Below are 13,005 nucleotides of genomic sequence, written 5' to 3'. Positions count from 1 at the left end.
CATTTTCTATTAATGTTTGGTAAAATTTACCTGTAAAGCCATCATTTCCAGGACTTTTGTTTGTTAGGAGGTTTATTCTTTTTCTGCTTCAATTTCACTAGCCGTAATCTGTGTATTAGAATTCTCTGACTCTTGTTGATGTAGTTTCAGAAGGTTGTATGTTTCTAGGTATTTATCCATTTCTTCCATATTGTCCAATTTGTTGGCATATAGTTATTCATATTTTTCATAATATTTTCTTACAATCTTTTGTATTTCTCTGGTGTTAATTGTCACCTCTCCTCTTTCATTTTTGATTTTATTCATTTGGGTCCTCTCTCTCTTTTTCGTTTTTGTTAATCCTCACCAGAAGATATTTCTCCATGGATTTTTAGAGATTAGAAGGGGAGAAAGGAAGAGAGAAACATCAATGTGAGAGAGATGCATCAATTGGTTTTCTCCTGCATGGAGATCAAGCCTGTAACTAAGGTACATGCCCTTGACCAGAATTGAACCTGGGACCCTTTAGTCCATAGGCTGATGCTCTATCCACTGAGCTAAACTGGCTAGGGCTCTTTTTTTCTTGAAGAGTCTCATTAAAGGTTTGTCATTCTTGTTTATCTTTTTAATGAACCAGCTCTTGGTTTCTTTGATCTTTTGTATTTTCATTTACTTATGCTCTGATTTTTATTATTTCCTTCCTTCTACTGACTCTGAATTTGTTTGTGTCATTTTTCTAGTTCCTTTAAGTGTAAAATTAGAGTGTTCATTTGAGCTTTTTCTTGTTTATTTGTTTTTTGAGATAAGCCTGTAATGCTATGAATCTCTCTTTTAGGACTGCTTTCCCTTGTGTCCCACAGATTTTGGGTTGTTTTGTTCTCATTTTATTTTGTTTTATGCCATCTTTTGATTTCTTCCTTAATCTCGTTGTTAACCCATTCATTGTTTAGTAATATGTTATTTAGCATCTATGTCTTTGTGTGCTTTTCTGTTTTATTCCTGTGGTTGATTTCAAATTTCACAGCATTTTGGTCAGAGAAGATGCTTTATAGAATTTTAATTTTCTTAAATTTATTGAGAATTGTTTTTGTGCCCTAACATGTGCTCTATTCTAGAAAACATTCCTCTGATGACTTGGGATGAAATGCTCTGAAGATATCAACTAAATCCTTTTGATATAGTGTGTCATTTAAGGCTGCCATCTCCTTATTTTATCTGGAATATCTATCCATTGATGTAAATGGGGTGTCAAAAGCTCCTGTTATAACTATATTACTGTAAACCTCTCCCTTTATGTCCATCAAGATTTCCATTACATATTTAGGGGCTCCTATGTTGGGTGTATAAATAGTTACAAGGGTTATATCTCGTTGGATTGATCCCTTTATCATTATGTAGTGTCCTTTGTCTCTTACTATATCCTTGATTTTAAAGTCTATTTTGTCAAATATAAATATTGCTTTTTTCCCTTTCCAGGTGCATGAAATATATTTTTCCATTCTTTTACTTTTATTCTGTATGTATCTTTTGGTCTGAGGTGACTCTCTTGAAGATAGCATGTTTTCTTCTCCATTCAGCTATTGCATACCTTTTAATTGAAGCATTTAAACAATTTACATTTAAAGTGATTATTGATAGGTATGTATTTATTTCCATTTTATTTTTTAACTCTATTCCTCTGTTTTGTTTTTCTTCTTTCACTTTTTTTAATATATATATATATATATATATATATATATATATATATATATATATTGATTTCACAGAGGAAGGGAGAGGGAGAGAGACATAGAAACATCAATGATGAGAGAGAATCATTGATTGGCTGCCTCATGCATGCCCTACACTGGGGATCAAACCTGCAACCCACACATATGCCCTGACTTAGAATTGAACCGTGGTCTCATGATTCATAGGTTGATGCTCAACCACTGAGCCACACTGTCTGGGCTCTTCTTCCACTTCTTAAAGCAAACCCTTCAACATTTCTTGTAATGCTGGTTTGGTGGTGGCAAACTACTTTAGGTTTTTCTTATCTGGGAAGCTCTTTATTTCCCCTTGAATTTTAAATGATGGCCTTGCAAGTTAATGTAGCCTTGGTTGTAGGTCCTTGCTTTTCTTCACTTTGAATAGTTCATGCCAATCCCTTCCCACTTGAAATGTTTCTGTTGAGATATCATCTGACAGTCTTATGGAAGCTGCCTTGTAGGTCACTTACTGCCTTTCCTTTGCAGCTTTCTAGATTATCTCTTTGTTTTTAGCTTTTGACATTTTAATTATGATGTGTTGTGATGTGGGCTTCTTTGGGTCCATCTTGTTTGTGAATCTCTGAGCTTCCTGGACTTGTATATCTTTTTCTTTCACCAGGTTAGGAAAGTTTTCAGACATTATTTCTTCAAATAGGTTCTCAACCCCTTGTTTCCTCTGTTCTGTTTCTGGTACCCCTATCACATGGATGTTGTTGTGCTCCTTGTTGTCACAAAGGTCCCTTAAACTATCCTCATTTTGTCTGAGTCTTCTTTATTTTGCTGCTCTGATTGGGGATTTTTTCTATAGTGTATTCCAAATCACTGATTCAATCCTCTGCTTCATTGAGCCTGCTTTTTATTCCTTTCAGTGTATTCTTAATTTCAGATATGGCATTCTTTGTTTCTGACTGGTCCTTTCTTATGGTTGCTATGTCTTTTTTCATACTGTCGAGCATGCTTATAATCATTACTCTGAGCTCTATAGCTGATAAATTGCTTACCTCTACTTTATTTAGCTCTTCTTCTGGAGAATTATCTTGTTCCTCCATTTGGAACCTGTTTCTTTGTCTCCCCATTTTGGTTGCCTGTTTGTGTTTGTTTCTATGTATTAGATACATCTGATATGACTCACAGTCTTTGTATGGTGGAGTTATGAAGTAGGTGATCAGTGGGCCCTATTGGCACAGTGTACCTGATCACCAGAACTGGGTTTTCTAAGGATGTCCCTTGTGCACGTTGTGTGGTCCCTCCTGTTGTTATTGAGTCTTGATTGCTATTGGCCTTTTTGTTTGTGGGCTCAACCCTCAGGCTGTCTGAGAGTGAGGCCCAACTCCCAACATAGCGTGCAGGCTGCTGTGTAGATGCTAATCACATAAAATGAATCCACCTCAGCAGGGTTTGTTGCCTGCCACTATCTGCCTGTGGATATGCTGCTTGTGAAGCTTATTGGATCCTGTTCTGTTATCTGAAGCTGGCAACTAGGTGTACTGGTCTTAGCCTCTTCAGAGGGTCTCTGGTGCAGACCACTGTCAGACACTGTCTGGGTTTGGCTCTGAGCAACCTGTTTAGAGCTGTCAGCAACCCATAGCTTGTGGCTTCCTCTGCTGGGCTTGTGTGCTTATGGAAAGGACCAAGCTGAGCACTACATTATGCATTTACTAGTCCCAGGCCCAGGAGCAGATCAAGCAAAGACTCAAAGCATACGAGGATCCGCCTCTGCCTGCAGGCTGTCAGTCTTAGTCACTTAATGATCATCTGGCTGTAGTCAGGGCTTAATCTCCACAGGGTGGGATGAGCGGGATCTCAAAGTATGTGGCTATCACTTCCCCCGCAAGCTAATGCTACCTGGGTGGTAACTGTCTGCCTGATAATGATGGCTTCTGCAGTATAAGGGAATGGCTCAGCACAGGGATCCAGGGGCTTGTTGTCTCAGGTCTCTCCCCAAGGCCACCAACTCCAGACTCCCCTCACACAGTGGTAGTCCACTCTGCTCTCCCTCTACTGAAGCTTAAGGTGAATGGCTACAAACAAACTTTTCATTCATTGGCCCTTTAAGAGAGTGCCTGCATTTCTATCCATCTCTCCCTGGTGGACAGAAACCCCATTTCTTTTCAAAGCCAGATGTTATGTGAGCACTTTTCCCAGTTCTGGTGCTCTGGGCTGTGGAGCCTGGTTTGGAGGATAGACTCCAGACTTCTCAGAGGGAACTCCCACAGCTGAGAATCTCTCCAGAATTTCAGCTACTGCCTGTGAGAGCCTGGCCAGCCATCTCACACCTCCACACTTCCTACCAGTCTTGATGTGGCCTCCTCTTTAAGTCCTTGGTTATCAGGCTTTCTCCAGCTAGTTTTCAGTTGGTTATTCAGAATGATTTTTCTATATTTTAGTTGTAATTCCAATTTGGTCCCAGTGGAAGGTCAATGTAGCTTTCTCCTAGTCCACCACCATGTCAGGCTCCCTCACAATATTATTGACTATATTATTCCCTATGCTGTATTTTACATCCCCATGACTATTTTATAACTACCAATTTGTACTTCTTAATCCCTTCACTTCTTTCATCCAGTTATCCAACCTCCTTAGAGCATATTTTGCTAAATGAACTGTCAGAGAAAGACAAAGACCATATTATTTCACTTATATGTAAAATATAAAGAATATATATATATATATATATATATATATATATATATATATATATCAGACTCATAGATACAGAAAACAGATTGATGGTTGCCAGAGGGGAGGTGGATTGAGGTACTAGCTGAAAAAAGGTGAAAAGATTGAGAAGTACAGATTGTTCATTACAAAATAGTCATGAGGATGTAAAGCACAGTATAGGAAATATAGTCAATTATATTGTAATAAGTATATATTGTGCCAGGCAGGTGCTGGAAATATCAGGGAGAACAGTTTATTATTTGTCTAACCACTATGTTCTACACCTGAAATTAATACAACAAAATATTAAATGTAAATTGTAATTGCAAAAATAAATTTAAAAAATATAGAATATAAAAAAAGAAAATAAGACAATCCATGGAATGGGAGAACATCTTTGTAAATCGCATACCTGATAAGACATGTTTTCTGAATATACTGTGTAAAGGACACTTGCAATTTAAGAATGAAAATATAACCTAGTTGAAAATGGATAGTGTATTTGAAAGGATATTTTTATAAAGTGGTTATATAAATAATCATAATCACATGGAAAGATGTTTAAATCACAATTATAATGAGATATAAATTTACAGCCACTAAAATGATTATATTAAAAAAGACAAATAATAACAACTGTCAGGCAGAAAATGAAGAAATTATATCCTCATATACTGCTGGTGAGAATGCAAAATAGTGCAGCAACTTTGGAAAATTTTGGCAGATCCTCAAATTTTTAAACATAGAACTACCACATGACTTATATATACACTCTAAAAAACTAAAAACAAATTTTGGAAAAAAATTGTATGGGAATATTCATAGCAGAATTATGTATAATAGCCAAAAGTGGAAACAACTTGATGTCTCTCAACTGATTAATGGATAAAGTTGGTTGTATCAATAAAATTATGCAGGCAAATTTTGTGAAAATTCTTTATAAAACTCACTTTAATAATCAGAATTTACCTTCCTGTTCTTGTATCTACCAGACATATAGTGTTCAGCTGACAAAATGAAAGATTTCACTTTAGGAAGACTCAATCCAACCTTTTACTTTAAATATACATATCTGTTAATTGTAAGGTACAGTCTAGTAGATACAAACATCTCAAAAAGGTCATCTATTTTTGAAGACTGTTTTTGATAGTGTTAACTTATTTGATACTAAAATAAAGGAAAATGTCCACACAGATTATTAAAAGTAGCATCATCAGCATTTAATAAAGCTCAGGAAAAAATATTGACCAATTTTTAAAAACATTTTCCAGAATCTATTACAAAACACCCTGTTTTCTCTAATGTTCTCCAGAGCATATTTTTATACACAAAACAATGGAATATTTTTTTGTTTGAGTCTAGTGTGTATTGCAAAATTTAGGGCCCTGAAAATTAAATTTAGAAACTGCATCCCCAAATGTTTTCTTTGTTATTATATAGCAAAAATTTGCACTACTCACCTAAATTTATTATTAAACTATCTAGAACTCCAGGAACTCATCAATTGTATTTCTAACAGTACTGAGTTTATTTTAAAGCATCACATCAAGTTTGAATCTCAGTAAGCAAAGCCATGTTTTCATTATATGTTGATTTTTGCAAAGAGCACAGACTTAAACACTTCAAATGACAATGAAAAAGTAATTTTAAAAAGTGTTTTATTAATAAAATAGTGTGGCACTAAAGTACAATGTATATTCTTTGTGGGTCGGTGACTCAGGCCATGATGTTTCTTGTCATCTTAGAAGTCTTTAGAATTAACATTTTAAAATTGACCTTTTTATCTGACACTTATACTATTCACTGGAATAAAGGCATAGAAAATATTCCCTGCACTTGGATTAATGTATTCATATACTATGTGGCCCTGATGAAATACAAAGATCAAATATCTGAGAGATAGTAGCATTTGTGATCACAATTTATTTTAAAAGGAGGAAACGACTAAGATACTGCTAGCAAAGACCCCCCAAAACAGAATTAAGCAATTAATGTTGACCTATTTTATAACAGTTAATTAAAAGTCTGAGCTCTTTACAAAAGAATGCCACTTTAAATGTACTTATCATCCCACTTTCATAACATACGTATGCATATTTCACTGGAGCAAGCAACTTCAAAACATGATTACATCATTTTGCTGTGTAGTTAAGCAAAAAATCTGTCAAACAAATGCATTATTTTGTGGGAGGTCATCTCTTCTAATCACTGAAATATGCAATGAAAGGCTACATTTAGAAGCCTGGAAAACCTGTACTCCAGTACATATAGGTTTCAACAACAAAATAATGGGAATGTTATAATTACCATTGGAAATTACAATGTCTTCCATATCATCAAAATTACCTGCAACTACTTTTTAGTCACAATAACATCACTAAAAAAGATACACTAAAATTAATGAGGCAATTTGGGAACAAAAGACAGATTCTTTCTCTCCTTTTTAAATTCCTCAATGTAGAGCTACAGATATACTTAAGCTGCAATAATAATACCAACAAAGTACAGAAGTGTTTGCTTTTTAAAATCATTGAACTACATAAAATGTCTTGGCAGATTACAAAACTATTCCATAACATCTACTTAAAATTTTATGTTCATTCACATTCTCCTCATCATGACATTCACATTTAATTATGTATTCAGTTTGATTGTTTGCATGCAAAAACACCAACGAATCTTTTATTTCAAGACAGCCTATTTCTTTTGAAGCCAAGATAATTCTGCTCTTTTATAAAAATAATGGAGATTCCTTTTCCAGGATGTGTAGGGCAGAATGTTTAAGGTTCATGCTTGCTGCTTTGCCTGTGCTTCTGCTTCCTGAAATGAAAACAGAAACAAAAACAAAAAACAGATTTAAATATCACGAATCAGATATCCATATCCATGTATATTTTGGTTGGACTACATTACTTTAAATTACTAAAAACAGTCAAAAGCAAAAAGTGGTCCTCAGAAAAGACAGTCCTACCCAGGCCATGAATCACCCTTGGTGCAACGTATATACAATATATACTATACCCACTCAGTAATCACTTAAGTAGCTGTCCAAACAACTTCCATAGTGCATTCAAGTAACCTTTAGTGAACTTAATAATGGCCCCAAAGTGCAAGAGTACTATTGCTGGCAGTTCAACTATGCTAAAGAGAAGCCATAAAGTACTTCCTTTAAGTGAACAGGTGAGTATAATACAGTAAGGAAATTTTAGAGAGATAAAGAACACACATAACTTTATTGTAACATATTGCTTAAATTGTTCTATTTTATCATTATTTTTGTTGTGACTCTATTACTGTGCCTAATTTATAAAGTAAACTTTATTATGGGTATGTATGTATAGGAAAAATCATATATGTACATGCTTCAATACTATCCATTATCCATTGCTGGGACTGACAAGCAGACCCTGAGTGACAGATGAATGATTACTCTGACACATGTTTCTGTGAAAGAGAGGGCTAAGGGACTTCCTGGCTAAAGGAACCAGACAATCCCATTCGCCTGCCTCCTTAGGCTTTTATTATAGCAACAGCTTGAACTAAAATTAACCTGTAGATATGATCAGCAGGGTAAGCATCCTTGAGAAAACACATGTATCTGTAGTGTCTTTAAAACAAGGACGTTTTGAAGTCTAAACATAAAGATTCCAGTAAAATACCTAGGGGCTCAGACTTGTTTGGAAAAGTCAAGGCTAGGTCTACTGCCTTCGGTAAGAATCCCCTAGAGGCCTCCTACCTTCCAGAGAATCCTCCTTACAGACTTTCCAACCAAGTCCCGTGATTCCCCACAATCCATGGTTCCAGGCATCCACTGCGTGTTGGAATGTATCCCCCGCAAATAAGGGGGAATACTCTACCATCACGTATAGGTATATCCCAATGCAGTGGTTCCTGTTGATGCTTCTGTAAAAATGTCTTAATGTCACTTCAGTATTTTGAAATTCCTAACAGCTCTAATGTCACCTCTTTTGTGACTCTGTCCCCAAATTCCTTCCTAGTAATGTATTATTATTTCTTCTGGACACCTGTAGACCTTATTTAAAATAATTGTATAGAATTTTCTGTAGTATGTCTTTTAAAATTTTTTCATAATATCTCTTAAATTATAATTATTTGTAGACATATATATTATATACATATTTGTATACATAGCCCTCACTAAAAACTTTGAAAGTAGGGACTATGATGTATTTCCTGTATTTGCTCCATCATCAAGGCTAAGTCAGTGCTTGACATTCAATACATACTTGTTGAATGAACAAATGAATGAATGAAGAATTGCTATGCTTAATTGAAGGAGAGTTATTGTCACATAAAACAGACTATCCTCACTTTCATACTTCCTAAAATATGTACTGAAATCAATTACTTAAGTTGCATTTTACTAATTTTTTTAAACAAAAATGCCTTACCTAACATTTCTTGTGATTTAAATTACACAAAGCCTAAAAGAAGCAATTTTAAGAAAGTCTGACAAAGAAACAGAATTTCACAGTAACTCAGATAACAATGCAAGTAAATGCTTTCTAGTGAAAACACAAACAATAACACAGACTCTCAAAATTGGAGGAGAGGAGATGCATTTCAATGAATCTGTTCAAAATAAAATCAGTTCCTAATAACAAAATGCAAACTGATGGGATAGGGGACATACAGCCTGATCAAGCTAGTCAGTGTGGAGAAGACCTACAATAAAAGGCAAAGGTGTATTTATTTATTTATTGTTATCTCCCATTTTATTTATTTATTTATTTATTTATTTATTTATTTAATTATTTACTTATATCTTTATTGTTGAAAGTATTTAAAGTATTTATAGATGTCCCTTTTTGCCCCAATTGTCCCCTACCTCCCCCCTCTACCCATTCTCCAGGCTGTAACCACATCATAGGTTATGTATATATGCATATAAATTCTTTGGTTAATCTAATCCCACCCCACCCCTTCCCTCTGAGATTCCTCAATCTGTTGCATGCTTCCATGTGTCTGGATCTATTTTGTTCCTTAGCTTATTTTGTTCATTAGATTCCACATATGAGTAACATTGTGTGATACTCAACTTTCTCTGACTGCTTTATTTAGCTTAACATAATACTCTCCAGGACCCTCCATGCTGTTTCAAAGGGTATGAGATCCTTCTATTTTATAGCTGCATAGTATTCCATGGTGTAAATGTACCACTGCTTTGTTATCCACTCATCTACTGATGGGCACTTGGGCTGTTTTCAGACCTTAGCTATTGTAAATAGTGCTGCTATGAACATAGGGGTGTGTATGATATTTTTGATTGGTGTTTCAGGCTTCTTAGAATATATTTAAGTGGGATTACTTCTATTTATAAATTCAATTTTTAATTTTTTGAGAAAGCTACACACAGTTTTCCACAGTGGCTGCACCAGTCTGCATTCCTAACAGCAGTGTACTAGGGTTCTGTCGGAGTTCTTACTCCTTTATGCTGCTCAAGTACACCAACTGTGGGGCCACAGGTCCTCCTCTTCTAGGAACTGGACCTTCATTGATGCCAGGCAGTGGATGAAGATGATATGATCAGTTTATAGGCATATAGGAGAGTCTTTATTGCAACCCAAGTAGCCATTGCTAACAAGGAGCCATCAGATAAAACAGTTCTTCAAAGCAGCTTACAAAGTAGTCCAGCAAACATAGGAGCCATTGCACACACAGGAACCCAACCCTATATAAAAGTAGCTTCGTACCAGCTGGTCAGCAATATATCTTTATACCAACTTAGACAAAATAGGTTTCTTGCCAAATAGTGACATCAATACTTGGGCTACAGAAAGGCATGCCTGTGCATTGCATACAGTCCAATCGCTATGTCCTTGCCTTTGCACCTGCAGGTGGCACATTGACCTTGAGCATCCAGCGTACACTGGACAGAGCCCCAGCACTCAAATTGGCCTCAAACAGCCGGTGTACTTTGATTAAGGTTCCCACACTCCACCCCTTACACCAGATGGTCTTCACAGGGTACCATGGCCTATTTGTCAGCTCCTTGAACACAGAGCTTACAATAATAATATAAACTGTAGCATGTTAGGACCAGTACTCAGGCCCTAATAGTAAAACTCACAAATGTCAGTGCTATGTCCCTGACAGTCTATCCTACTAATCTTGGAGGGGTTCATGGGAAAGGGCTTGTATGGCTTGTACTTCACCATCTCTTGCAGGGTACTAGTTATATTGCCAGGGCTGGATCAAGGGGTGTGACTGTAACTTATAGGCATACCCGCTTCCTACAAGGCAATAGGAGGGCCACCAATGGCCCTTCTCCTGTAATGGACCATGGCCACGTCCACACTCCCTGTTCCCCTCTGCCAAGGGAGAAGCCTTGGGTCGCAATAGTTCATCTGTTGCTTTATTTGTACATGCAGTGTCTGAGGATACCTCTGCATACAGTTGTCTAGCCTAATCTTTTAGGCTATGTTGGTCCAGGTGGAGCTCCCATTTCCTGTCCCCTTGTGGGGTTATGGCCTACTAGCCACTGTTGCTTGCGGCATCATGGCAACTACAAAGACATCCCAGGTGTCTATTCTAATGGCCAAAGGGATATTTTGCCTGGTAACTTAATCAAACTACATAGTCCATTAATATGTAAACGGACAGTCACAGTTCTCCATGTAGCAGGATTCCCCCTACTAGACCTGTCCTTATACCACATGGTCTCTGGGAGGCGTGGCATACCCTCTTGAAAAGGACTTGGGAGTATCTCCTCCATAGGATTTTTATCCCTTGACAGGATCTTATAAATTACAGTTTCCAACAGGGTCTGTAATTCCTGTAACAGGCAGCTGGTACTTACCACTGCCCTCTGTTCCAAATAGCCCCCACTGTGCTAAAGTTGGGGTTTTGCCACTCCTGGCATGGGCGTGGTCACACAGACCTATAAGGCAGCACACATGGCTTCTGACTGTCTCTCAACAAGAGAGTATTTGCTCTCAGTTTTCTTCCATAACTGGGACCAAAACCTGATGGGTATCCTTCTCTGCCCACTTGGGAGACTGCCCTCTTGGCAGCTAGGTACCCTCTACTTCTGGGGTTCAACCTCATGTCACCTCCTTCCATGACAACTGACACATAGCCATAACAACTACGCCAAGTGGGGACTGGACACTCACCAATACCCCCTAAAAGACCAACACAGGTCTGTCATAAACTACTGCATCTGCGTTCAAATTCTTCAAGAGAACCACAGGTTAGTACAACATTACTATCACAATGAAATACTGATACTGTGGCAGCCCCAAGTAGCCAAATCCTGTGCCATCAAACCATGACACATGGTAGGGCCATACAAACATCTCTGAGGGAGGGCAACCAAAGTCCACTGTTGACCTTCCTACTTAAAAGCAAACTGTTCCTGACTCTCTGGAGTCCTGTCCATGGAGAAGAAGGCACCAGCAATTTCATCATGTAGGACATTGCTCCAATGCCAGAGCAAAGTGATCTATGCAATCTGCTAAGCCGGCACTGCAAAGTGTAGCAGGGGAGTCACTCTGGTGCAGGAGAGAGTTGCCTGCTTCACATGGACAGCTCAACTCCTACACCCATCTACATGAGCAACTGGGCCTGCACAGCTATTCGGGACACTACAGAGAAAACTGAAGTTCGCATAAGTGAGTTCAACATGTGGTCTCCAGGCCCCTTGGCTGTCCCTTAGTCTAGATCAAAGTCCTTCTCTGGTTCAGGGGGAGTGCCTTTCCTCTGCACTCTCCGGGATCACTGCTCCACCCCTGTAGCCAGCAGGTATTGTCTTACATCCAGTCACAGGCCTCGCTGCCCCCTTATCTCACCAACCCTTTTCGCACCACCCAACCTTCATGTTGCCAGTGAGCCAAATAATGCTGGGACTGCAGTGAGAGTTAAATCTTCATAAGCATTGCAAAATGGTGGCAGTTTGGGAACCTGGCCTTCTCGCCATCTTTTGCCTGCTCCTGCTTCTCCTGGTTCCATTGCGGGGATTCCCAGGGCAGCTGTGGCTTTGCATGCAGACAGCAGCCCAAGGGTTCCTGAGGCAGCTGCATAATTGTGGCATCATCCGGGCAACGGCTGCTGTTGCAAAGCTCAGCTCAGCCTTTGCCTCTCCCCGGGTCTTGGAAGCTCAGTCTCTCTCAAGCCATAATGCTCCCTACTGCTCTTTGGGGCTCTGGGCCAGAAGGGACCCTAATGTCTTCTCCACTGCCATTGGCATCACTGTATCCAGTTTCCATTTTATCAGGACCACCACTACTGGATAACACAGTCAGGTCAGAGGCCACATGCCTCCCAATGGGGTAGATAGGACATTTACCCATAAACCCTGCTCACTGTGCCAATTGTTGGAGTCCTTACTCCTTTATCCTACTCAACTACACCAACCGTGGGGCCACAGGTCCTCCTCTGTTAGGACCTGGACCTTCGTAGATGCCAGGCAGTGGATAAAGATGATAGGAGCAGTTATATTGCAGCCCAAGTAGCCATTGCTAACAAGGAGCCATCAGATAAAACAGTTCTTCAAAGTAGCTTACAAAGTAGTCCAGCAAACATAGGAGCTACTGCACACACAGGAGCCGAGCGCTACATAAAAGCAGCCTTGTACCAGCTGGTTAGTAACATATCC

The 13,005-nt window shown here is 38.4% G+C and overlaps 1 protein-coding gene across 1 annotated transcript in view; it reads right to left on the bottom strand.

The window, feature by feature from the left end:
- Positions 1–5,583: 5,583 nt before the first annotated feature.
- Positions 5,584–13,005, bottom strand: part of SH3BGRL (SH3 domain binding glutamate rich protein like) — an 85,390-nt gene continuing 77,968 nt past the window's right edge. Inside the window, exon 4 of the mRNA XM_059680345.1 lies at positions 5,584–7,208. Coding sequence (XP_059536328.1) covers positions 7,176–7,208 — 33 coding nt within the window. The 3' untranslated portion in view covers positions 5,584–7,175. The remainder of the gene's footprint in view (positions 7,209–13,005) is intronic.

Source organism: Myotis daubentonii, chromosome X, assembly GCF_963259705.1.
Source record: "Myotis daubentonii chromosome X, mMyoDau2.1, whole genome shotgun sequence".
Taxonomy (NCBI): Eukaryota; Metazoa; Chordata; class Mammalia; order Chiroptera; family Vespertilionidae; genus Myotis; species Myotis daubentonii.
Note: the sequence above shows the minus strand (reverse complement) of the source record. Positions and strands in the feature narration are given on the sequence as shown.